This window comes from Oryzias melastigma, linkage group LG6 (genome assembly GCF_002922805.2).
Source record: "Oryzias melastigma strain HK-1 linkage group LG6, ASM292280v2, whole genome shotgun sequence".
Classification (NCBI taxonomy): domain Eukaryota; kingdom Metazoa; phylum Chordata; class Actinopteri; order Beloniformes; family Adrianichthyidae; genus Oryzias; species Oryzias melastigma.
Window position 1 is genome coordinate 1,732,425 of NC_050517.1, and position 26,515 is coordinate 1,758,939.

At 43.6% G+C, this 26,515-nt stretch overlaps 1 protein-coding gene and 1 long non-coding RNA gene across 4 annotated transcripts in view; one reads left to right on the plus strand and one right to left on the minus strand.

Moving 5' to 3' along the window:
* LOC112152895 overlaps window positions 1–26,515 on the minus strand; it is a 68,410-nt gene that overhangs the window by 40,810 nt on the left and 1,085 nt on the right. For both annotated transcript variants that reach the window (XR_002920405.2, XR_002920406.1), the window contains exon 2: window positions 8,741–8,979. This is a non-coding gene — a long non-coding RNA (uncharacterized LOC112152895). The remainder of the gene's footprint in view (window positions 1–8,740; window positions 8,980–26,515) is intronic.
* bnc1 (basonuclin 1) lies at window positions 266–18,908 on the plus strand. 2 transcript variants are annotated; one of them, XM_024282729.2, is made up of 5 exons: window positions 266–666; window positions 6,282–6,384; window positions 8,715–8,950; window positions 12,348–14,329; window positions 15,370–18,908. In XM_024282729.2, the coding sequence occupies exons 1-5, from the start codon at window positions 652–654 to the stop codon at window positions 16,151–16,153; spliced, it is 3,120 nt and encodes a 1,039-aa protein (XP_024138497.1). In that variant the 5' UTR covers window positions 266–651; the 3' UTR covers window positions 16,154–18,908. The 2 variants fall into 2 exon arrangements, with proteins under 2 accessions (XP_024138497.1, XP_024138496.1); XM_024282728.2 differs by lacking the exon at window positions 266–666 and having other exon boundaries at window positions 5,906–6,384.

Sequence of the window (26,515 nt, forward strand, 5' to 3'; positions counted from 1 at the left end):
CCGCTGTGACCCGGTTCAGGTACAGACCCGGTTCCGGCTGCGACCCTGCAGAAGCAGCTGCTGAACGTGTCGAGTCCCCCTCTTCCTGAGACGCTCCACATTCCTGACGGCACAAGGCATGACTTGTTATGGAGGCGTTGGCGGCGGCGTGTTAAGGTGAATCCAGGCGCACACGCCGGCCGTGCACGGAGAGGCCCGGCGCTGCTCTCCTCTGGCGGGGGGAGAAAAGGGAGAGTCTCTGAGTGCATCAGGAGAGCCTGCAGCCTTTGTGATTCCTTTTGATCAAATCTCTGTGAAAGATGAGTGTCATGCCCTCTTCCAGCCAGCTGTGAGGGGACTGCCCTGTGACTCGGGCGTGCACGTGTGCGTCCACGCGTGCTGCTTGTGTGTGCGTTTGGGAGGCGACTCCTGAGGTGAGAAAGCCGAGTGGGAGGATCTCATTCCGATCCCCGGTGCCCAGTTTCAGCTCTGCCTGCAGTGGAGGAGCATCGCAGCAGCCGAGCAGCCGCGGCGCAGACAAAGCCCAGCCTCGCCGCCTCGCCGCCTCGCCGCCTCGCCGCCGCGCTCATGGCTCTTTAGTTGGACTGAGCCGCTTTGTGGGACCTGCAGAGAATGGCCAACTCCACAGCATCACTGCAAACCTCCGAATAGATGACCATGGCTGAGGTAAGAGGAGAGACTCTTCTGCTCACGGAAAAGTCCTTCAAGAAGAGAAAACGATTCAACCAACGTCTGTTGATCTGCAGAAACTGTTTCAGACAAACTGAGATTATTCTACACAAAACCAGGAAGTCCGTTTCTGAAAGTCTTTAAATGATCGGAACTTCCAGAAATCTTCCTGAAAACCAGAAACTTTTCTGGTTTTGCTTTTTTATCAGCAGATTTGAACAAAGTGAAAGATTTTCTTTTTTGTGTTTTACTGACAGTCACACTTTTCTGCTGCAGTTTTACTGCTTTTCTTTCATCAGAAATGATGTGAAAACCTTCAACTCAATAGATCAGATCTGAACATTTCTAAGTGAATTCTCAGTTTCATCCATTCAGGAGTCGGTTAAAAACCAACATCTGTAACTCCTCCTGGGCCGTCTTCAGTCAGCCTGTTGGAATGTCATTAAAGAGCGGCTCCGGGTTCATGTCACCGTCCGGGAAGGATTGTGCGCTGCTGGGTTGTGTTGCTGGTTGTGTTGCCGGTTGTGTTGCTGGTTGTGTTGCCGGTTGTGTTGCTGGTTGTGTTGCTGGTTGTGTTGCTGGTTGTGTTGCTGGTTGTGTTGCTGGTTGTGTTGCTGGTTGTGTTGCCGGTTGTGTTGCTGGTTGTGTTGCTGGTTGTGTTGCTGCAGTGTTTGTGTTTCTAATGAGGAACTTTTATGGAAATGCATCCAAAATGGTTTTCCTGGTTAGATCCGTCTGTTTTAGGAGCTGATATCGGACCTGAAGTCTCTTCAGGAGCGGCTGGTAGAGACGTGCAGGAGGCGGTCCGGTCCGGCCCGGCTCCCAGCCCGTCCTCCTGCCGTCAGCTCAGGTTCTGGTTGATGGTTCTGGTAATCGCTCACAGAGGAGACAGCCGGGAACATGCCGGCCGTAGAAGAGTCTGTTAGTGAAATGTGCCCCCCGCCCCCCGGGGGTTAGACCCCTGGTTCTGACGTGCCGATCCGGGAATGGTCTGAACCCACCAGATTCGGGCTGGACACTCTACCACTTGGTCCTGTAGGACGTGTTTGTCCGGGTCAGACTGAAACAGATCTGAGGATCGGACCTCTGAAGGTCTTCTGGACTGGGGGGTTCAGCACTGACGGCCCGTTTGGACTCACGGTGGCACTCTCACTGCAGGTGATGAGGACCGTGTTGGTCTGCTCCCATGGAGATGTCCAGCAGCTCCACTCGGTCCAGAAGGTTCTGAACCGTCATTTTCTTTCAGGGAGGGTCTTCCATCCCTCCATGAATGATCAGGTATTTTCTTCCTCGTCTTCGTCGCATGAAGAGTTCTGGTACGAGGATGAAGCATCTGAACCCCCACCAGCCTAACCCCCCCACACACACGCGTGCGTGCTGGCCGCTGCCCCAGCAGCCCGGCTGGTCGGCCGTCAGACGCCGCGTTCGTCCTGCAGCTTTCTCTTCATTTTTTTTAAACATTTAAAATATTTTAAAACGGCGAGCAGAATTTATGCTGCTCCGTGCACGTGCACATGTGCACACACACCTTTAAAGATCTGTCCTTTAATTTTACTCTGAATACAGGTTTGTTTTTGGTTTTTCTTCTGTTTTTTTAAATTAATTCATATTTTCAATTCTAAGAAATTTATCAGAATTGAAAACAAATTCTAAATGTTTTTATTTAGCCCCAAAAAAATCTTCAACTTTCAGGATTTAGAAAAAAAAAATATTGTGTGAAATTATTATTTATTATTTGATTTAATAAAAAACACATTCCCTTTACATATTTTATTTACATATTTTATTAGGACTTTACAATAAAATAAAATGTGAATAACATTTGCTTTTAAAACATTTTTTAAATGTGCTTTTGGCGTTTACACATATATATTTGTATCTTTTTAACTTTATTTTGTAACATTTAAAATAGGAATATATTTGTTTTTTGTGTTTTTTGGGGACATTTTTATTTTTAAAGATTGAGAAAATAGTAAATTCATAAATTAAAAAAAACATTTTTTTTCCTCTAAGGTTACTTTTTTAAAGACGTCACTCCGATGTCAGTCCACATCTCCTATTTTGATCAGTTTTGGAAAACGTTTTTTTCTTGCTTCAGTCATTTTGTGAAAAGTGCTCCTCCTTCTGAAAACCAGGATCCACATAAAAACCTCTGAATGAAACTGCATGTTGGAGTTTTATTCTGAAGGATCCGATCAGACCCGAGGTGCTCTCAGCTCAGACTGAACCCTGCAGCCGTCTCAGAGCGGCTTCATTCAGGCACGGCGCCCGTCTGCAGCCGGACCGCTGCGCCGTAACGTGGACGGAGCGAACGTCCTGATGAACAGTGACCTCCTGCTCTGTGTAGTCTGATCGACTGAAGATCATCTCCAAACGGATTGAAGATTCTGAAATTTGAAACTTGATGGAAAATTCTACAAACATTCAGGAAACGGATCCACAAACCCTTTATAAAGTTCTTTATATATCTTTGTTTCTGCTGGAAACGTCAGGAAGTTTCAGTCAAACCAGATTCTGTTCTATTCATGAATGTTTAAAGCTTTTATGAACCTTCAGCAAATGAAACTAGAAGAATTTAAAAACCAGGGAAGGAGACGAATCTGAGCGAAGAGCGCCACCTTGAGCCGGACGGCGACCTAACGAAGAAGATCCAGGAATGCTGGGAACTTCCACAACGGCCTGAACCTGCAGGAGTGTGCCCCAGAGGAGCATCCACCTCCCATGATGCCTTTGGGCGGCGAGCTCACATCCTGCCTGAAGGTTACAAACAGAAACGCTGTAAAAACAGCAGGAAGGAAAACGTCCACTGAGAAAGAGGCGTGGCTTCAGCCTCTGATGGACTGCAGTCTGTGACAGTCTTGAAGCGTGGGGGGAGCGTCCTCGCCGCTTTTCCACGCCATTGTTCAGAGAATCACGCCGGCGTGTCGTTCACCGTCACGAACACGACTGTATCTCAGCTGATGATTGTTTCTGAAACTTTCCAACAGTGGTGGGCGTGGCCACACCTGCTGCTTCAGACCCACTCCACTCCAGGTGCATGCTGGGGCCTGACACCGAGCAGTGGCTCCTGTAGACAGACGTCCCCGGTGCACGCTGTGGGTCAGCTTTGCTGTGACAGCAGGGCGGGGACACAGGCGGGCGGCGGCGGAGCTCGGCGCTGCTTCCGTCCTCTCAGGACCCGGTGGAACCGATCTCTAATGAAGATAAACGCTGCTGCTGGGATCAGAGCAGAACTGTGGAGCGGTGGGGGGGGGGTCAGACTAATTGGGCGGTGTTGGGATTACGTCTTTGAGGGATGCTCCTCTCCTGTCACAGGACGAAGGTTCCCGCCGCCGCCACCTTCATCTCTGCCCACTTTATTCGCTTTAATGACGAGGAGTCGCCGCGAGGCCAAACAGCCTGATCCCGGATTACAAGGACGAGCGCAGCCTGAAGCCAGGGCCTAATCGAGGAGGAGGAGGAGGAGGAGGAGGAGGAGGAGGCCTGCCCGTCCAGCTGCACCTTCCTCCTCCTCCTCCTCGTCTGCAGAGAGCAGCTCCAGCTAAGCATGCTGCTCATGCCTGCTAAAGCCCCACTGATCATGCATTATAGATGCAGGGGGAGGCGCTGTGCAGCCACCCCAAGGTTTCAGCCAGAACCACCAACAACAGCAGCTTTGATCAGAATCTGAAGACGCTCCGGCCTCTTCCTCACAGGCACAGCGCCGGGAATCCTGTCGGAGAACTTCCCGTTCTCCAAGCTCTGCCGGTTCGCTTCAGTCAAATAAACCAAACTGAGCTGCAACTAAAAGCTGCTTAAAGTTTCTGGGAGATTCCTTCCCAGAATCCTCCATTCCTGCAGCTTTCAACACGCAGAGAAAAGCGACACGAGAATTTTCTGCTCAATCAATGATAAAGAATAACAACTGTGTAACTGAGCATGAGAGAGAGCTGATGAAAACGGTCAATAATCTGGTCCCACTCTCCCTGAGGACCACATGTCTGCAGTCGTCTTCACTGCTTTGGTGTGTCGACGCGACAAAAGCACTTTGTGTTTCTGCATCAAACCTGTAGGACTTGCAAACACACGAGTGGAACCAGGGCTGACCCCAGGGTCAATGCAGCCACAGCATTCACTTCCGGGCGAGAGCCGATGTTTCCCCAGAGCGAACATGAAAACATGAAAACGGGTCTTCTGTGGTCACCAAACCACGCGGTCACGGTCGCTTCCAGCCCCATGCAGGGATGAAGCGTCTGTGATCCCATCATCAGCTCAGAGAAAACAAAGATCTGCAGCAAACATTCTCTGGTTTAACAAACGGTGGGGGCTTGTCCGGGATCCTGAACACCTCTCAGACGGGGTGGTTGGTTTTCAAGATGAGCTTTAGTTTAAATCTCAATGACATTGTAGTGACGATATTCAGAGAGGAGCCGGCTGCTGGAGCCATTTGGCTGAGATTAGTTTGTTGATTGTATTTCATGCATGTGACCGTCGTTCTACGGTCATGGAGCCGTTCCAGCCCCTAAACCAGGAGTCTGCAACCTGCAGATCCAGATCCACATGTGGCTCTTTCATCTCTCCATGGTGGATCCTTAACCAAACATAAAATAATCATGGAGATGCTGACCCAGCATGTGGACAGAGTCAGCAGCTCCTCCTAAACAAAACTACCTAAAGAAAACAAATAAACAAAGCCCACAAACTAAGACTACCAAGACCCAAACTAAAATAACAAAACCCAGAAGTGTGAGACTGCTGAGGACAAAGAGGGAAAAAATAAAAATAAATACAAGAAAAATAAAATAGCATTTTTTTAAGTAAGGATTAATTAATTATCATTTATTTGATTTTGATGAGTTAAATGTATACATTGATGTCTGAGGTTCACATAGATGATAAACTCTGGAGGTTTTTACATCCTGTTGACCTGAAGACGTCTGGTTTGATCAGCTCTACCTCCAGAATGAACAGATTTGATATGTAAAGTAAAACTTTGGTAAAAACTTTGATCTTTTATGAGTTAAAATAAAATTGAATTGAATTAAAAGCACATATTATCCTATGCTGCACAACATGGTTACTAGCCGTCCAGAGAGTCGCTTTTACTTTGAAAGTTATTTGAGCTTCTGTCAAAATGCATACAAAATAAATAAAAAAGTCACATTTTGAGAGGGGCTAGATTCTTTTTTTATTTCTGCTTTTGTTTATGTTTAAATAGACATAATTCATAATTATATTTTTTTTTAAAAGAAGTTAAAGAATGTAAATCCAAACTTCTTAAAGGCTAACGTAGATCTATGCGGCTCCTTCTAGGTTTGGATCAGTAGAAAAAGAGTCCAAGTGGCTCTTTTATTGTGAAGGTTGCGACCGCTGCTCTAGTGGTTACATGCATGTTTGAGACCCCGTTTCTCTTTATTGGCATTTGAAAGTTATTTGTATTTCTTCACTGTCCAACAAAGAGCAAGAATCTAAATTCCACAGAAGGAAGAACGACTCTTTCATGGAGCCGGTTCCTGCTCCCCGAGTGTCTCCTCAGCTGTTACACCGGCCTGGTCTCTGCCAATACGCCTGCTGGAAAAGCAGCTTTACTGTCCATGACTGACGGTCATTTATTCTATTTTCTAAACCTTCAGGTGATCTGCTGCACGTTGGGGAGCTGCAACTGTGACGGCTTCAAGCCCGGGAAGCTGAAGAGGAGGCAGTGTGAGAACTGCAAGCATGGCTGGGTGGCTCATGGTGAGGGCTCCCGGCTGACCACACAGAACGTCACACGCAGAAATAGCTGCTTTTCAGCTACATTCAACTCTGGATGATAGACTGGAAACGGAGCAAAGAAAAATCTGGAGCTGAAATGTGTCAAACCTAAAACTTCTGATGCGGTTTTTAAAAATGAGGCTTTAACCAAATCCACTAAACAATAATGTCTGCTCAACTTTGTTCCAGATTGTGAGAATTTTCAAACATTTTAACAATAGATGAACGCAAAATGTTTTATTGTGTGATTGCTTAGTAAGCATTCACACTGAAGTGATTCTCCTGCTAATTTTCAGTAGGGATGTCCCGATCAGGTTTTTTAGCCCGATCCGATTCCGAGTCATTTGATTTTGTGTATCTGCCGATACCGAGTCCCGATCCGATACTTTTATAAGACATTTAAAACATGAATAAATTAAACAAACAGATTAGTGTTGTCCCTCATTTATATTTCATTAACCTTCTTTTATCATTAAAAACTTAAATAAAACACTTCTGTGAAGTAGCTTTAATAAACAATTAAAAATACAGCAAATATAAACTAGGAAAAAGTACAATTTTCTTGTTATATAAGTGATAATTAGTCATGTGATAAAGTTTAGTGACTTTAGCTTTAACATCTTTAGAGCTATTGAACATTTTTGACCAAATGTGATTCCTGTCCTCATTTAAAATTCTTAAAAATAAATTATGATTTTGTTTTAGCATAAAATTTGATGAGTGTTCATGAATAGCTGATATCATTATTAGTTTTCATTTATTAGTTTTATTTATTTAGTTATTTTTAAGGTTATGTGCTTATTTTTTACGTTCTTAAGACATCACATTTTCTGTTTTATTACCACAGTAGTTAATTTTCTTAACTGTTATTTCTCTGTCAGATAAATAAAACAGGCATATCAAAGGACAGCTCGGGTCCTAAGGAGTTAAATCACGGCGCTAGCATGTAGCAGTTAGCAGCTGCTGTTTAGCCATCTGTCTGCAGCATGAAGAGCTTCACATTAAAAGAAACAAAAACTCTAATACCTTTAGAGGATGTTGTTTGTGTTATGACAAACCAATAGAGACACTTGCTGTCAGTTTAAAGCGTTTTTAAAAGACTTATTGGTCCCAGAAGTTAGCTTTCTAGCTAGCTTGTTTACAAGTTAGCCTTCTGCTTGAGCTGCTGCCGTTTTCTGGTGATGACATTTTGTGATCTTTTCATGACATGCAGACTTGGAGTGGAGTATTTATCCGTAATGATAAGATGAAATATAAAGCTCTGATCATAATGAGAATAAATGAAATATCCGATCCTGATCGGACAAAGGAGTCCGATTCCGATCGAGTCCCAAATCACGTGATCGGCCCCGATTTCCGATCACGTGATCGGCCCCGATTTCCGATCACGTGATCGGATCGGGACATCCCTAATTTCAGCATGTAAAAACTCAATCAAACTTTCAGCAATCTTGGTATATAAACATTCAGGACATTCCTGCTTGTATTTTTGGTATTTATAAACTATAGTTTTTGAAATATTGAGTAAAATATGCACCACAGGAAATGAATGAGAAAGTCCTTAAATTTCAAGAGTTTAAGTAGGTTAGCAACATGGCTTTAAATATATTCATGGTATATGTTTTCATCTTTTAGAGTCATTTTCCAAACATTTGGAGTTGAGCTAATATTTTAGAAACATGCTAAAGTTTTTTGGCTAATTTAGTTTACTGAGATTATTTAGGCTATTTTGGATTTGAGCTCATATTTAAGCCATGAAGGTGGCTGGTGTTAGAGTGGAGGATGCTGAAGACAGGCTTAGATGGAGGAAACTGACTGGCTGTGGCGACCCCTGAAGGGAAAAGAAGAAGATGATTTAAACAACACACTAAATATTTTTGTAAAATTGGGATGTGTTAGGGATTTTTAAGCAATTTTACTACATATTTTCTCAGAAATTTAAGTCAACTTCACCGTTCTGTCATAGTAATTAAATGAAATTTCCAGCCTTTTAGCAAATTTAACATTATAGCTTTTGTATTTTCATCAAAAATCATTCAAACTAGCATCATGGAACGTGATGCAACTTTTCTAGTGTGAGCTCTGGTTTTATTGCAGGAATGATTCTCAATTGTAACATTTTCTCCATTTAATAATTTACTCATTTTTGTATCTGCTAGTTTTGAGTTTCTCATAAAACAAGATTTCTGTTTTTGTTTCAGTGTTTTCAGTTTTTTCAAAAGTAATAATTTTACTTCAATCTTCAGTTTTTTTTACTTCTTTTCACAGAAAACATTTAAATCTAATGTGATCCTCTGAAATCCAACTTCCAGCTCTGAGCAAACTGAAGGTGCATCACCTGTACCAGAGCAGCCAGGTGGAGATTGTGCACTCCAACGTGGTGTTCGACATCTGCAGCCTGATGCTGTACGGCACGCAGGCCATCCCCATCCGCCTGAAGATCCTGCTGGACCGCCTGTTCTCCGTGCTGAAGCAGGAGGAGGTGATCCAGATCCTGAACGCCTTGGACTGGACTCTGCAGGACTACATCCGGGGATACGTGCTCCAGGTGAGCAGCTCTGTAGGAAACCAGCAGCTCTAAGAAACATTTGGAAATCAGAAAAACAAGGTTTGAATTCTGATGCAGCATTAGAAAGATGAATAAAGCTTCAGTCCAGAGAGAAACTTCACGTTTCTCCTTTAGTAACATGTCCTGGAGGACATCAGTCACTCCTTCAGTCACTCAGGTGAGGTTGAATGAAATATGAAGAGCATGCAACATAGAATCTGTTTCTGCATGTTTTTTCTTCCTGGTTTCTGCGTGTGCCATTATTGATCCCATGGAGAAACCCAGAGAAAGCGCATAAAGATAAAGTCCTATTAGAGTCACACACCGCAGTGTTGAATATTGTTCTCTGCATTTGACCCCTCCCTCTGGTGGAGCAGTGAACTGCAGACACAGCCGCGCTCAGGAACCATTTGGTGGTTTAGCCCCCAACCCAACCCTTAATGCTGAAGGTCAAACTGGAAGGCACTGGGTCATCTTGGAGTCTCTGCTATGACTCGGCCGGGATTTGAACGCGCGACATTCCAGTCCAGTCAGGGCGGACACTCTACCACAGAGCCACTGAGCATGAGGTGAAGCACTCGCACACATAGGCCTGGGTGATAAAACGATAACGATATTTATCGCAACAGAACTTTTTTCAATAAAAGAATGAGTCATGACAGACTTTTATTTTGAAAAGTTATAAATGTCTAGTAAAGGTTTGCATCTAATTGGTTTATTAAGTCTCATTGTGGCTCATTTCTTTTGGCCTCTCTTCCTCCGATGTCTCCACGCGAGGTAAACGAGAGAGACGCTCGACACTTCCGTTAATCCTCTCCGCGTAGCCTTCGGTGTCCTGGAACGGTCCCTCCCTCACATTTAGTTTCGGCTGAGGCAGCGGGACATTTGGGGATTGTTGACAGGATCCAGTCAAACTGAGAACAAACTCATAGCAGCAACAGAAAATCCAGTGGAACGTGTTGATTTGGTGACTATGATGTAGCATAGCGTGATGCTAACGCTAACAAGCTTTCCGTGTGTCGCCTCTATATAAAGTCAGACAATAGTTTCACGAGAGGAGTTTAAGACGTACCGGATAATTACAACAAAATTAATTTTTAGGATATTCATAAAATCGATTTTCATATAATAACAGAATTGAACCTGCGGTGTATTAGCAGTGGGTGTTACACGACAAACTGCAACCTCTGTCAGATGTTGTGCTGCCCCCCCCTCGTGAGAGCACTTTAAAATAAACGATAAATAATAACAATCTAATCTTTATGTTTTCAGGCTGTTCTTGTGCAGATAAAATGAAATCACTTGAAGTCCGATTTAGAAGATCTCTGAATTCTCTCCTTGTTCTCTCAGCACGCCTGAATTGAAGTTTACAGTTGGATGATGAAAGAAAATGTTCATTCCAATTTATAATTTACTTTTATACAAATACATTTTCTTAAAAACAAAATTCAGAAAAAAGTTCTGAAGGTAAAACGCCTCAGGTATTTGTGTTCTAATTTTATGTTTGTTCTGTAAAACTTGAAAACAGAATTTATTAGAATTAATGCTTAGTTTTTAAATAAATGATCAGTTTAGTGTTCCGTTGTGTTCATGTTCATTTTGAAACTTGAAAGCTTTTGCTATGATTTTCAATGGGGGGGGGGGTGGCTTCAGCGATCAGCTGGAGGAGAGGATGGTTTCTCCTGTAACTGTCGATTCCGTGATGCTGGTTGGCTTTAGAAATGAGGGGAAAGAAATTCTTCATAGAAAATATAATTTTCTGTTTGATCAAAAATATTTAGATTACATAAAATATTTGAAAATTAGACAAACTTTTAGTGAAATATTCTCTTTTTTTCATGAGGAGCAACTAGTTTTTCAACTGGATAAAGCTTCAGAGTCGAACGTTTCAACAACAACTATTTTAAACGGTTTTACACGTCAGTTCACCACGATGTCCCACTTCGACTGAAAATGCCCCCCTAGAAAAAAGTGTGGTCCAATCAGGATCCACCTCAGGTGAATGAAAAACTAGATTGGAATTATTTTGAAGAAAAAATGATTTGAAAATTGAAAACCACAAAGAAAATCGTTAGTTTAAACCTATAAACAAAAAAAACCAAATTAAATAAGTCTAAATATAAAACAGCTGCTATAAACATTATTCTTTATTTGGTAATGTTTTTTTTAGAGTTTTACTTATTCAAGTTTCAAGTATACAATTAATTTTTTTTTCCATTTGTATCTATTTTATTTATTTATTTAAAAGTGGACAATGCGATTTAAAATAAAACCACATGATAAAACAAGACAAAACAAATGGTTTTGACAGAAGAAGCCAGAATTAGCTGAAAAGCTCGTTTTCATCTTTGGTCCTCTGCCCAATGATTTGATCGACTCTGAATGATTATTATTTATTGTTACATTTTCCATATTTCCTTCAAGTTTACAATTCCTCGATTTTTCTAAATTACTGTTTTTTTATTTCAATATTTCTCTCAAATCTACCACCTGGTCCTGATTCAACTCGTATGTCCAGCTCCCGTTAAACTCCTCTTCGTCCTCGATCGTCTCCCGGAGCTCAGACAGAACCCGAGTCTTCCTCTTCTACCTCCATGCAGTGATGAAGAGCGCTCTGCCTCTTCAGAGCAGACTCGCTGGTTTCACTGTGAGCAGCTTGCAGCTGCAGGTCACAGACGTTTGGATGAAAACAGGAAAACAGGAGCTGGATCTGTGGAACGGTTGGCGGCGTGGATGGCAGACGATGAGCTGCAACACCTCCACCCGGCAGCGCATGACTAAAACATGAGCATGTCTGTTTTATTAAACATGGACTTGCAGGACACCTGAGAAACTCTGAGAGCAGGACTGAGAGAATTTCTGAGGAAGACGGGGGCGAGAGTGGGGGTGTGATGTAGCGACCAAAGCCGCCAACCCCCCCGACACAGACTTGTTGCTCGGGGAAGTCTCCAGACCTCGCTGCGTACATTTGTAAATATTATGTCTTTTGCTGCAGATCTCCACTGAAGCTGCTGCCAAACCTGCGATTAGAGCTTCATCAGGCGGTCCGGCTCAGCTAATTTATGTTAGCTCTTGTAAGATGCAGCCAGTATGCTCTGTGATGAAATATTAATGGCGGTTATGGCATGAGGCCGTGCTTGGCTTTCAAAGAGCCATGAGCGCCGCTGCGCTTGATTTTAGCGCGCGCTTGTGTACAGCGGTGTGCGTGGTGTTCAGCTCGGGCAGAGCCGGCACATGATCTAAATGAAGAAAAATGACCTGGGAGATGAAACGCGGCGCTTTAATGAGGCCGCGCTCACATCCTTCTGATGCTGCCACCTTTCCAGCAGAGCACGTTCCTCCCAGAGAGGCTCGAGCGCGTTCTTCGCCTCACCATGTGTCCTTCTGTGCTGTGCAGGATGCGGCGGGGAAGGTGCTGGACCGCTGGGCCATCATGACCTTTGAGGAGGAAATCGCCACGCTGCAGCAGTTCCTCCGCTTCGGCGAAACCAAATCCATAGTGGAGCTCATGGCTCTGCAGGACAAAGAGGGCCAGGCCGTGCTGGTTCCCAGCACCCGCACCAACTCGGACATCCGCACTTTCATCGAGCGCAACACGCCCCGCACTTCCGCTAACCTCTCCACGTCCAAGCTGGAGAAGGCCGGCAGCAACAGCATGCACCACTTTGAGAACTTCATCAACAGCATGGCCTTCATGCTTCCATTCCAGATGTTAGGCTCGGTGCAGGCGCCGTTCCTGGGAGCGCCGGCGGGGATGGTGCAACAGCACTTCCAGCAGACGCGAGAGCTTGCAATGGAGGGTCAGAGAAGAGAGGATCAGGACCTCAGAAGAGACGGCGCTCTTCCTCTCTCACATTCCTCCGAGAACAGCAGGCTGGGCTCCAGCTCCATCTCTTTCTCTGCTGACTTGGACCAAAGTGCAGAGAAGCTGATTGAAGGAATCTCCCCGCCCACAAAGATGGAGAGTGAGGACTTCTCTGCCAGCGACAACTACTCAGACGGACCCTCCACTCCGTGCACGCCATCCATGAGCTCTGATGTCATGCAGATGTCACCTGAGGTTAAACTTCGCTCTCTGGACAGGAACGGGGGAGGAGCCTCATCAGGTGGAGGATCCCTGAAGAAGGGCCGCGTGTTCTGCAATGCTTGTGAGAAAACCTTTTACGATAAAGGCACACTGAAAATCCACTACAATGCTGTCCACCTTAAGATCAAGCACAAGTGCACCATCGAGGGCTGCAACATGGTTTTCAGCTCACTGCGCAGTCGCAACCGCCACAGCGCCAACCCCAATCCTCGCCTCCACATGCCTATGAACCGAAACAATCGAGACAAAGACCTGCGGGGCAGCTTGTCTGCTGATGAGAGCTCTCAAGGAGAGAAGAGGCCCGAGTACAGCAGCCCCTTCTCCATCTGCTCCTCAGAAAGCCATAAGTCAGCCCCCAGCTACATGGTGAGCAATGCCGAGCCTGGCCCCAAGCTCCACAGCAGCACGTTCCCCAGCGTGGGCCAGAGCGGAATCCTCTTCCCCAACCTCAAAACTGTACAACCGGTCTTACCTTTCTACCGAAGCCTTGTGACACCAGCAGAACTTGCTAACACCCCAGGAACGTTGCCATCACTCCCTCTGTTGTCCTCCTCTGTACCAGTCAAACCAGTTGCAGCACCTGAAGCCTGCCTGGCAGAACCCATACCAAAGAAAAAGTCTCGGAAGTCAAGCATGCCCATTAAAATTGAGAAAGAGACCATAGAAGAAGATAAGCAGATGGATAAGGAGAGCAGCTCTGAAGATGAGCTACCTTCACAGGGAAAGGTCAAGCGTAGGCCACTGGAGGAGCACATGAGCACGGAACAATCAGGAGAGGAAGAGCAAACGGAAAAATGCACATTGGACCAAACTTCAGACAGGGACTTCACTGATAAGGAAGATAATGAGAAGAGGCAAGCTGAAGCAAACCACTCGTTATCCCCTTCCTTTGAAAGCAGGATGATGGAAAATCACTGTGACAACTTACTTTCTCAAGAATCCAATGGTAGTGAAGAAAGAACAAGTAAGGAGAACGCCAACTCACCACGTGGGCCTGAAAAAATCTCTGACCTCAAAGGTGACGAGGAAGATTACAGGTTGACTAATGGGGTTGGTCTCCAGTTCATAGATCGTGGGGGGCGGGACAAATGTGACTACAGTGATTCGAGCATGTCCCACCATGACCCCGAGGCTGACCTCACCCTGCCACACCACTGTGAAATCTGCAACCAGAACTTTAAAGACCAGTTCAGCATCAAGATGCACTACCAGAACGCCCACCTCAAGGACATACACACGTGCACGGTGGATGGGTGCAACGCTACCTTCCCCTCCCGCAGAAGTAGAGACAGGTAAGACGTCGGAGAGATTTTCAGTCATGAAATTTCTAATCTGAACAGGAAAGTCCATCAAGTAGAGCAGTCTTCTCTTGATATTTCATCACTTAACAATGAAAGTGCAAAACTAATCTGACCTTTCCGTTAGCCGTTTGATTTGAATCACCTCCACTCGTCATTATTCTGGTGTCTTTTTTGCTCATTGTACTTAAATACCACTTTCATGTGGGAGAGCTCGTAGAAAAAAGGCTAGCGCTTTCCCCCGGTGTTTCAGACGATTAGGCAAAAGTGCAGCTCTCCCATCAGTCTTCCTAAATCTACCTAGACTTGGCTCAGTTGGAACTGCAAAGAAGTACTAAAACTGAAGCTACTGCAGGAACGCCACCTAGTGGAAACGTCTTAAATTTGTGTAAACTCAAGCCGGGTCAAGTCAAAGCTGGTGCAGACAGAAATCCAGCTTAAGACAACTGAAGAAGACAGTTATCAGAAATCCTCTTGTTCCTGAGCAGAGACTTGCTTTAGGGTTCTCCAGCTTCTGCTGATCGCCTGGGTTAGGTGTGTCCACCTGGAGATCCAAGGGCAGGGTTTGTTGGAGAACAAATGGGAATGCACCCCCTGTTGCCTGTCTCCTCTGTAGATAGCAGCTCTCAACACAATGACTGCTGTGAGATCAGAAGCTGCATATGAACGCTTAACTGCTAGGATTAGCCTTTTCTGTCCCAGTTCAAGGATTAACGTGAGCAAGCATTTGGTTTTTCTAACCTGATTCTTCCAGGGGGGGGTTTCCCAGTAACTGGAGATACAGAGACATACTTTTAGTTCTTATCATCAGCCAAACGAAGATAAAGATGTGGTTTTCTTTGGTCGTGTCTCGACCGCTGGCCTGCACTCTTCCTCAGACGGTTTTCTGGTCATCCCACAAAACCTTCAGAGGAAGACTGTAGGTCAGCAGTTGAGATGCGTGTAAACTCCATCTCTATCCTTCATTAGTCTGACAAAGAACTTGATTTCTCTACTGTGAAAACTAACTGTTTTTGTGATTTCTTTGTCTGCAGACACAGCGCAAATTTGAACCTTCACCACAAGCTGCTGACCAAAGACTCTCTGAGTCCAGCCAGTTCCCTTTACTTATCTTCATCATTTTGTAGAAACAGAGAGTCTATTGAACAGCGAGACAGAGATCTGCCCCGGGACCCTTCCAGCCAGACGTCTGTCATCTTTAGGGGGCACAACCGCATGGGTCTAGTGTTCCCCATGAGCAAGATACCTGCTGCACAAAGCACTGAAGCGTCTCCTAAAGCCGAGGTGGAGGAATCAGGCAGAGGAGAGAGAAACCCGACTGCTGAGGATGGAGCAGTCCTGGATCTGAGCACCTCTGCCGCTGCTCCAGCTTGCATTGGCAGCAGTGCTCAGCTGTCCTGGGACTCGGATGGAGTCGCTAGTGAGGAGGGAGAGGGACCTGAAGAGGATGAAGAAGTTATCCCCATGGAGGACAGTGATGAAAGCTGCGATGGAAACAGTGAGGTGAGGCACGAGGACGATGACCCGACACTGAGTGGAGAGAGGAACCTTGGTTGTAGTGGGGGAGGACAAAGCGGATTTCAGGGAGGTGTGACTGGATCTCCAATTACGTGCCACGTTTGCCAAAAAGTCTACAGCAACAAGGGCACTTTCAGGGCCCATTACAAGACTGTCCATCTTCGACTTCTCCACAAATGTAAAGTCCCAGGCTGTGATACATCGTTCTCCTCTGTCAGGAGCAGAAACCGGCACAGCCAAAACCCCAACCTCCACAGGAACCTCTCTGTTAGCTCAGGTCCAACTTTAGCTCATGAGTGAAGAGCTCAGATCTCTGCGTATCATCTTGGTTTGTTGAATATGTTTGATCCTTAATTATTTTTATTCTGGGGCTCAGAAAAAAGGCTAGATAAACTGCACTTTTTAAAATGAGGTATTTGATTACCCAAGCCCCCCCCCAGACTGAGGCACAACGTGTCCTGCACTGGTTCCACAACCAGCCAATCATGGGTTTGGACCTCATTACAGTCATAATCCAGACAGGGTGTCTGGAAGAAACGCTAAACGCCATGTCAACTTGCAAATCATCTTCCTGTGGTAACATATAAAATGGGCAAATTAAAAAAAAAGGCCCAAGAAAAGTCTCTTTTGAGACCAAAACAGCTTCCTGCAAGACAGCACAGATTACCATGCAAACCTCTGAATAAGTCCCATTGGTTTATAAGACACTTATTCAGGGAGATTTACCTCATTGGCAAATAAAAACCAAATTCAGACAATTGTTTCCATCCTGCATAACGGGAAGTTTGGTGGTGGAAAGAAATGAATGAGGTTCCATTTGGGTTGGTTGGTCACAGCTGCCATACTAGTTTTCAAAAAGTCCCAGAAGCAACAATTCTCATATTTTAAGTGTGGACCAAATGTATGCTACACCTAAACACTCACAGATGTTTGATTTATTTATGATAACATTAAAAATACGCAGTATCAAACATTTATGCTTGCCACGCCCACATCTTGAACATGACAACATTGGTATGCCATTGACTGTATCAAAGAGAGTGATGTCATCCAAAGAAAATACTTTACTTCCGGTTTAAACCATCTTAAGTCAATTCACTCGTCTTTCTTTGCCATATGGACACCAGATGTCAGTAAGTAGTTATTGGTCCAAGTCGATCTGAGTCAACGTTTCTATAGCGACCATTTGCACCAATTAGGAGGGCCACACCCACTCGAAAACAGGCAACATAAAGTCGGTCAAACTCTTTGAATGTTGGACGGAGGGGCCAGCAGGCTCCACCTACTGTTACTGAGGAATTTGGTCAGTTTATAATTTGAATCATTTGAAGTATAGAAAAATATAATAAAAAAGAGGGTTATCAAGAAGATGTTAAAAAGTATCAGAGAAAGAAAGGTCATTGTAACAAACAGAATGACCGAGTAACAGCTGTTTAGTTCTCTATAGAAGTCTTTGGGATTTTGGACTAACCCTAACCCTAACCCTAACCCTTGGAGCCAACAGGAACTTCCTGTTTGGAACCCAAGGGGGAGGAGTCACTCAGTCCAGTTCTAATAGACAGTCAATGGCTTCATTTGACCTCTTTCTTTTTTTAATGGCAAAACAGAAAATGTCATTCAAAAATGTAATGGAACACCAGGGGGGAGGGGTCACTCAGTTCAGTTCTCAGATACAGTCAATGAAGCCATGTTCTGTTTAGAGCAAATCTAAAATAGTCGCTCCTCAGCTCTGAAACGTTACCTTTAAATTGGAAAATAATGTGAAATCGGTTCTTCGGAGATGTCTGCTGTGGCAATCAATGTTTTTATATTTTTATAGTCTTTTCTCTCAATGAAAATAGCTATAGACAAGGCTTTAGCTAACTAGCTAGTTGTAGGCTAGTGTGGCTAACCTTTGCTAATGCACTTTAGAACAACCCTGGAAGCTTTGGCTTACGGCGCCCTCTGTTGAGTATATGTTGCATCCTGCTCGATGTTAAAGACATATTTGATCAATGAGAGGCTTATTTTCCGGTTTCTATGGGAAACATTTCAATCTTCTATCACAGTTTACACAAAAAAATAAGTACAATCAGAAAACGTGTGTGTGTAATCAGTAAACAATAAAATCTTGTAAAGTAATGTTCTAAATTTGTCTAAAGCTTCAAATGAAACTTGTGAGGACTGGTTTTCCATGTTTTGTCTCAGTGAGAGTTTGATCATGAATTTATGTTATGCAAGCACTTGTGAAGTCGCATCTCTCCTTCATTTTTTCCTTTTTTTCTCAAAAGCTTCAGTGTTGTGAGTTGGATCGAAAGTGTGTTCTGTGATCTGTCAATTTTTGTCGCCAATTTTGACCAAAGATTTTGCTCAGTTGACAAGGGGGGGGCGTGCCAGAGTGGGGGTCTGTGTCGAGGGGCTTTGCTGGGTCCCTCTGAGGCAAACAGCAGTATTAGGGGGTGAGACTCTCTTTGAAACAGTTTGGAAAATAATCTTTTGACTGAAAAGTTGGAAATGACATGCTTCTGTAAGGTATTGATAAAGGAATTCTCTCCTGGGACGATACTTGATCAAGGCGTCGCTCTGGTGTCGTGTGTCTTTACAGCTGCAAAAAGCTAACAGCATGAACTGTGAACGAGTCCAACACTGATTATATTCATGGAAGATGCTCTTTAATAAAGTGGCCCCTGGAAAAGAGAACCGCTAAACAACATGTTTATGAAATGTATATTCTGTGAATAGAGTGAACTGTAATCTCAAAGACACCAAAAATATACTGTATTAAATAGGAGACTTTACCACTGACATGAAATTTATTCCTTCATCGTTCATGACTGAACAAGAGCACTGTGCTGTACATTGTGATGATTTCACCATGGGTTGTTGTCTTGTACTGATCCATACTCTGTATATTTTTCAGTCTGTATTTAAAGAAAAGATTTTAGACCATTTGGTTCCATTTTGAATTAGTTTAAAAGAGAGGGTCCATAAACAAAATGTGGTGATAAATGTGTGTGTCTTTTTCAGTAATGTTGCATTGTTCTTTCAAATTCAATAAAAAGCCATATGTTTGAGAGGCTCCTGTTCTCTTTTTCGATAAAGTTAAAGAGAATTAAGAAGATCTTTGTCTTAGGCTGTAGCTACAAGATAAATGGTGTTTTCTGTGAATGCATTTAGATTTAATCTGATTTAGAATTTTTACACGTCATGATAAATGTTCAAAAGCTGCTGTAAATAATAGAGTGAAATGCCTACAATGGATGAGGGAACCATCCAGAAAATGTGAAGGATTGGCCCCAGCAACCTTGAGAGGGACGGACGGACGGATGGATGGATGGATGGATGGATGGATGGATGGATGGATGGATGGACGGACGGATGGATGGATGGATGGATGGATGGACGGATGGATGGACGGATGGATGGATGGACGGACAGACGGACGTATGGATGGATGGACGGACAGATGGATGGACGGATGGATGGATGGATGGGCGGATGGACAGACAGATGGATGGACGGATGGACGGATGGATGGATGGACAGACGGATGGATGGATGGATGGATTGACGGATGGATGGATGGACAGACGGATGGATGGACGGACAGATGGTCGGACGGATGGATGGATGGATGGATGGATGGATGGATGGATGGATGGATGGATGGATGGGCGGGCGGATGGAACAGTGTAAATGAGAAGTTCTATTCTGTAAAAAATGTAATTTCCTGCATCCATACTGAGAACAAAAGTCACCGTTTTGAGATCAAAATTTCCTAAATTGCAAAAAAATGTAAAGTTTTAAGAATAAAACTTCATAATTTGAATATATTTTTTTGCTGTCTAAAAATATGTTTGCGTTTACTACATAAAAGTTTTCAGATGTGTTGTCTCTCATCTCACTTTCTTCCCGTCTCTGATTTTTTGTTCATGAGTTTCAGTTGAGACCTTTGTACCACCAAACAGCCAATCGCAACCAGAGGGTTGATGCTGATTGGTCTAGATTCTATCCAATCTCCATATTTATCTAACATGGCGTCTGCTCCAGAGCCTCAGAAACCAAACCGGCTCTTTTACCCTCCATGTTGCTTCTTTTGCAAAAGAAAAACTCATTTTGAATCATTTTAAAATCATTCATGCATTCTTTCATTGATTCCATTTAATTGAGTCAGATTGGTGAAATTATGTCAGAGGATCTCCTGAAACTGTAGAGTAAACGGTAGTTTATCTGCTGACATTACACTAAACAGCTCTGTGAGATCTATGAATCCTCCAGAGAAAAATAGGAGTAAAACGTTTGACTTTTTCTGAGATCTACTTGTTATTAAAGACAGATTATAAACACATATGATCCCCTGCTGCACAACAGCATTTGGATTAGATTAACAGCAGTAGAAAGAAAAGAAAGACGGCTCAGCAAAGCAGACTTCATGTGTGAGCAGAAGAAATGTCATTTTTAACTTTTAATGTTTTCATTTTCACAGAGTTTCTTACTTTTACGAACTCGTGTTTGTCTTGTTCCAAAGTAAAAAAAAAAACAAATATATTCATGAAAAAAACAATATTTCACATACAAATCATAACTGTAATGTAATGTAACGTCTGGCTGGATGGAGACGGAGTTCAGATGGTTTTTTTCTTCCGGACATTTTAAACACGCCGGTTGCTACGGTAACATGAATACAGAACCCTGTTGTACTTTAGCTTTACTGCTCCTGTAGGTTCTGCTCAAAGAGAAATGGACCAGAATGGTTGAAGACGGCAGGATCTCAGTTTAACAGAACCCATACAAAGTCCAGAGTCTGAGTCTTCCTATCAATATATCAGTAAAGCTCTTTTCTAGCTTCCTCAAAGACCCAAAGAGCTTCACAGTCACATTCACACACTGGTGGTGGCTCTGCTGCTGAACTCTGACGCCAGCCTATGACCACCAGAGGCAATGTGGGGTTCAGTGTCTTGCCCAGTGGCACTACGACACATAGGCGGGCAAGGCGGGAATCAAACCTGATCAGAGGTCAACCGCCTTACCGCGGACCACAGCTGTCCAACAAGAATTCTGTCCCTCTCAGACCAGTTACTTATTCTTTAAGAGCTCTTCTATCTTCCACTAGTTACCTGTAGAAAAACACCTGTCCACACACTTCAACAGACTGCAACATCTCCACCATGACCAAAGAGCTGTCAAAGGACACTAGGGACTAGATTGCAGACCTGAGCAAGACTGGGATGAACCAATCTACAATAAGCAGCAGCTTGAAGAGAAAAGATCAGCTGTTGGAGGATCAATGATAAGCTCCTTCCACCTGGAGGTCTGGAGATCTCACCTGGTGGAACATGACCTGGAGAGCGGTGAGGTAACAGTCCAGACCAGGGGTCAACCTTTGGTTCTGAAGGAGCCATGTGGTCCAGTTTTTTACTGACCAAAACCCACATATGCTTTATCTATATTTTTGTAGCCACTTATTTCTATAAAGTATGTGTTAGATAATTATAATAATTGAATTAATATAATTGTATTTGTAAAATCCTTTTTACTTATTTTACTTTTATTTTACTTTTTAAGTTCCCTTCAAAATAAAATACCCCCTGAATGAAACAAGCTTCTGCTGCAGCAGATTTACTTGAAATAAAAATAAAACAAAGTCAAATCAAACATGACATTTTCCACTTTTAGGACTCTGGTGCACCTTCTCCTTTTTACTATCAAATATAAACATGATAACCTAGGTATAGAATCTCATTTTTTAAATTCATCTATATGTGCTTTATTCTCAGTCTGTATATCTTTATTTTTCTCCGTTATCTGACTTGTTAAAATTCAAACTATAAATGACAAAACTTGATTAACTAAAAGAAATTAACCTAAAACGTTTTATTTTCTGAAATTGTTAGAATTTTTATTCAAAACCAAAGATCCACAATGGAGGATATTAGCATGTGTCTCCAGCGCCGCAGGTTACAGACCAGCACGGGACAACACAGACGTTCATGGATCTAGCCGTCTGTAAGTGGCTCCATTAGAGCTGGGTTGAAAAAAAATCAATTTTAATCAATTTAAGCGAAATAGATCAATAATCGATTCACAAAAGATATACATCGATTTAGCACATAAAGCTAAAGTCCACTAGCTTTATCCTAACGTTCAATAGAATTTCCCATAGGACGGCTAATGCTAACGCTCGGTTGAGCAAAAAAATTAATTGCTGACTAAATGAACATCTTTATTTACTCTCAGGCATTAATGTTTCAAACTCTTTTAAGGAAATCCTTTTTAAATTAACTATTTGTGGTCTAAAACTTTCCCTAATACGGTTGTCTTCTTCTTGAATTAAGTGTACTTCTCTAGCTCAATCGTCACCTAGTGGTCAAACTGAAACGTCCTCCAGGAGAAGCAGAACAATGTTTCCAATGTTAATGATCTGAACATTTTAGTTAGAACTTCTCCTTTAGAGAATCCATGTAACTCTGGATGATATTAACAATCTCATTATTTCACTGATACATTTACAGGATGTGAACTGGATCAGATTAATGTAAATGCATTCAAATGAAATAATAGATTTTTAATGTATTTCTAAACAAATGTGCATAAATTTGTAAATTTAAAATTTAATTGAATTGAAGAATCGAAAGAATCTGAAAAAAATCGGAATCGAATCGATTCAGGCTCTTGTGAATCGCATCGTTTCTGGAAATAATAAGCGATAGCAGGGCTGCATCAGAATGGAGCGGAGCAGGAAGCTTGAGCCCCGCCCAGCGTGTTTTCTACATCCAGATTGCCACATTTTTCAAATGACATTTTTTGCTCCGGATTCACAACAATTGAATACAGAAATACTCAGAAACACAAATTAGAGCTTTTTTTCTTGTATGTCCTCTTTCATCAGAAAAATGCCACAAGAACCTGTCAAAAACACCATTTTCATCATGTTTATTAAAGCTGCAGTTCTTCATTGGACTTTGCAGTCTTTCTTAAACTGAACTGTAAACTTTGCTATTCAGATATTTTTTTAAATGTGGACAATTTGAATCCAAACAAACTCATGAAGTATTTGTAGAAGCTGAACAGATTTTCCTTTAGAATAAATAGATTGATGAGTGATTTCTCCCATCAGTTTGACTAAAAGGCTTGAACGTGGCGTCCACCGTCAGCAGGAATCAAAGTTTGCACGGCTGAAGCAGCGAGCAGAAAGAGCCTCTCAGAGCGCCTGAAGAGCTGAGTCCTGCTGCTGGGGAGCCCGCTGCAAGTATTGCTGGGTCACTTTAAAAAAGTCTGTTACACAACATTCCTAAGTATTACACTACAACAGAGGGATGAAAGCCTTGCATAACTCAACAATCCAACCCACCATCACATTTACTGCACGTTAGAGAGCCAGCACAGCTTCCCTCTTCACTTAGGGCCTGAAAACCCGGTTCTGACAAGTGGATCCATCCCGGATCTAGTATCATCCACAGAGGGCACAGTGGGTTATTTTAGTCCCCGCTGCGTGCAGCATGTAGGCGACAATGTTGAACACAGAAGACCTGCAAAGGTGGAGCGGCTTCCTCCACATCACTTCATGCGCTCCAGGATCAGCTGCAGTCTTACAGCTTTATTTATAGCAGCAGCTGCAGAACGTGTTCAGAGGAACCGGCCGAGCACTTCTCCTGGTTTTCAGACTCAAGTTCTCACTCTGAACATTTACCCGAGGAACCCTCAGGAACCCGGAGGAACCTGGAACTAACCAGAACCAGAACTAACCAGTACGTTCAAAAGCTAAATCCACCTGTTGCTTTGAAAACCGGCTAGTCTAAAATGATCAGGCCATCTTTACTTCTACTCTAGATACTTTACATTAGTAAATGTGGCTGTATTGTGGTGTTTTGCTTCTCCATGTAGGTTCTGGAGGAATGCCGATCCAACTGGACCAGCACCACCTACTGCTGACAGGTGAAGCTGCTGGGCTCTGCCTGCACTGTCTCTACAGGACAAGAGGGAAGCTCGTCTTCAGAATCAAATGCGCATTCAGTTTCTTTGGTCACGTTTGCTGGTCACACCAAACGAAGAACAGTGACCGCGCACATGCTGCACACAGGGGCGTGTACGTGATCCGTTACGGCCGGGGTGTCGAACTCAATCGCACAAGGGGCCAAAATGTGCCGATATCTAGTTGAGAGCTGAAATCGCTGAAGCTGATAGCCAGCTAAAATATTAGCTAAATGCCAAATTAGCCAATAAACTAAAAAAAAAAAAAAGTAGGTAAACTCAAAAACAGCCTAAAAACTTTTTTTAAAGCCTGAATTAGCCAAAACAGCTAGCATGTAGCTAAAATATTAGCTAAACTCCAAAATAGTCTAAAAAGCTGCAGAATGCCAATTTTTAAAACTTTAAATCTGTAATTTTTTTAACATAATCATGAATGATAAAAAGGCAGGAATATTATTCCAGAATAAATCAACTTAAACCTCAAATAACTTTCAATATTTTACTCTCCATAAAAATATATTTTGTCAAAATTATACAAGAAATAAGCACAAGATAACATCGGGTCATTAATAACAATAAAATAGAATCACCCAGAGGGCCGGATCGGACCCCCGGGCCTTGACTTTATGTCTTTATGACAAAATCTACAACCTGTGTTGTTTTCTAGGACATAGTTTCTGCAGAGTGGCAGGAGTTGGTCAGAAATTCACTTTTGAAGTGTGGGCAGGACAATTGGTGCAGAAGTAACCTTCTGCTGATTTCCCATCATCCCCTTGTTTACATTCTCTCCCACTAGTTCACAGCCCCACAAAATCCCAACCCAACATTAGCCGAGCAACAAAAACGACAGCAACATGGTTTCTATCCAGCCGTACGGTTCTGATCCAGATTCCAGCTCGGACCGGGAAAACAAAGACATTCATGGATCTATTTGTCTGCAGGTGGATGATCAGAATGGGGCGGGGGAGGGAGCTGGTAGCCCCGCTCATTTCTGTAGCTGCATCAGAATGGCAGGTTTTCATCTGCTCCTGATCCAACATGATTTGAATAAAGAAATACAGTTTTATCCTAATTTCCTTTATAAATAAATGTCCTCATGAGAAAAAAGCAGCCAGGAGACTCTTAAAACACCATTTTTTTCAGAGTGGGTCTTTAAAGACGCTGGACCTCAGGAAGGCCGTCCGGCGCCATGACGGTTCCTGTAAATGCCAGAAGACGGACATTTGTGGAAGCCAGAGGAGGACCCTCGAGGACCAGTTTGCAGAGACGGGTCAGAGAAAAGAACCGTCTCACACCGAGGACAAGAACAGACTACGTGATTGGTCAATCAAACAGGTGTGTGGGACGACTGAGTGTGTGTGTCTGTGTGTGTGTGTGTGGGGGGGGGGTGTTCTACATTTCTGGGATAACTTATGCCGGGACAATTGGCTCCACCCCCCACTGCTGATGTTTGTGTGAAGGGGGTTTCCTTCTGTTCAGCTCTACTGACTTTCAGTTAAAAGTTTGGTTTTCACTCCAGAGTTCTCCATTTCCTCAGATCCCCCCACCCCTCCCATGGCCCATGAACCCCCCAACACGGGATCTGCACCACATCCCATTCAGATCCAGATGGGGCAGTGTGTGTGACGGGGGGCTGTTGGGGTAAAAGTGAGGGTAAGAAAGAGTGTCTGGCTGATGGGAGGAGTTGGCATCAGTTCAGATGGGAGATGGAGGAGCAGGGCAGGGAGGTGATCAGGTTTATCCTTCACACTCCTGCCTAGCTTTGCAGCCACAAGAGGGTCCCGGTTCTGGGTCCCCCTGTGCCAGGCCCCAGCCCGGATAAAACACAGTGTCATGGAGGGAGCACGCTGTAAAAGACTTTTTCAAACCAAATGTGCAGATCGGTGTGAGCTGATTGGCAGTGGCGACCCCTGTGGCGAAAGGTGAACAAGCTCCTCCCTCCTCCTCATCAGCAGGAGCGTCTAAACATCCTTCATTCATCTGCTCTGATGGAACTCACAGCACAGGATGGGGGTGTCAATCTGCCCCCTACTGCTGGGGGCCAGAGCTGCGGTCATCTCTTTTGCTGGCCTGTACTGCCCCCTGGAGGAGAGGGAGAGCACAGGACACCAACACAACAGCTGTGGAGTTTAGGTGACGCCTCCAAACTGTTCAGCTGATGTGGAGAGACGTCTCAGCTCTGAACAATAGAAAATAGTCAAAAATCTGCCAGTAAGTCTCAGTGTGGGGAGCAGTCTAAAGATGGGGGGTCCCCTACAGGCCTGTTAGATATCTCACATGTGCAAGAAATAAAAAAGACTGCCTACATTCACAAAAAAACAAACTCTGAAACTGATCACAGAGGTGAGCAATAATAAACATCTGAATAAACCCCTTCTGGATTTGAGGCGAAACTTTATTTTATCATATTGAAAGCTTTTCCTTTTTTTAACCACAACTAAGACAGAGTGGGCTATAAAAAGGGGGTAAAAAAGTTGGAGGACAACAAAAGAAAGACACTGGAGGACGCATGATTATAAAAAAAAAAAAAGAACCATCAACACGCTGCACAAGTTAATCATAGGTTTCACTCCACTCTGCTCATCAACACTCGTCTCCATTTCATGATGAAACTCATATCAGCAAAGACTCTAATCCACAGATCTAGAACCCTCTAACAGCAGCTGGAACCTTCCAGAACCTTGAGAGGCGAATCAGAGAACAGAAGATCTG

Bases quoted from the DNA above. Each gene is read 5' to 3' on its own strand.
- bnc1 (XM_024282728.2), top strand. From the start codon at position 6,243: ATGACTGACGGTCATTTATTCTATTTTCTAAACCTTCAGGTGATCTGC. The intron at 6,385-8,714 runs GTGAGGGCTCCC...TCCAACTTCCAG, and splicing joins GCATGGCTGGGTGGCTCATG to CTCTGAGCAAACTGAAGGTG. The intron at 14,330-15,369 runs GTAAGACGTCGG...CTTTGTCTGCAG, and splicing joins TCCCGCAGAAGTAGAGACAG to ACACAGCGCAAATTTGAACC.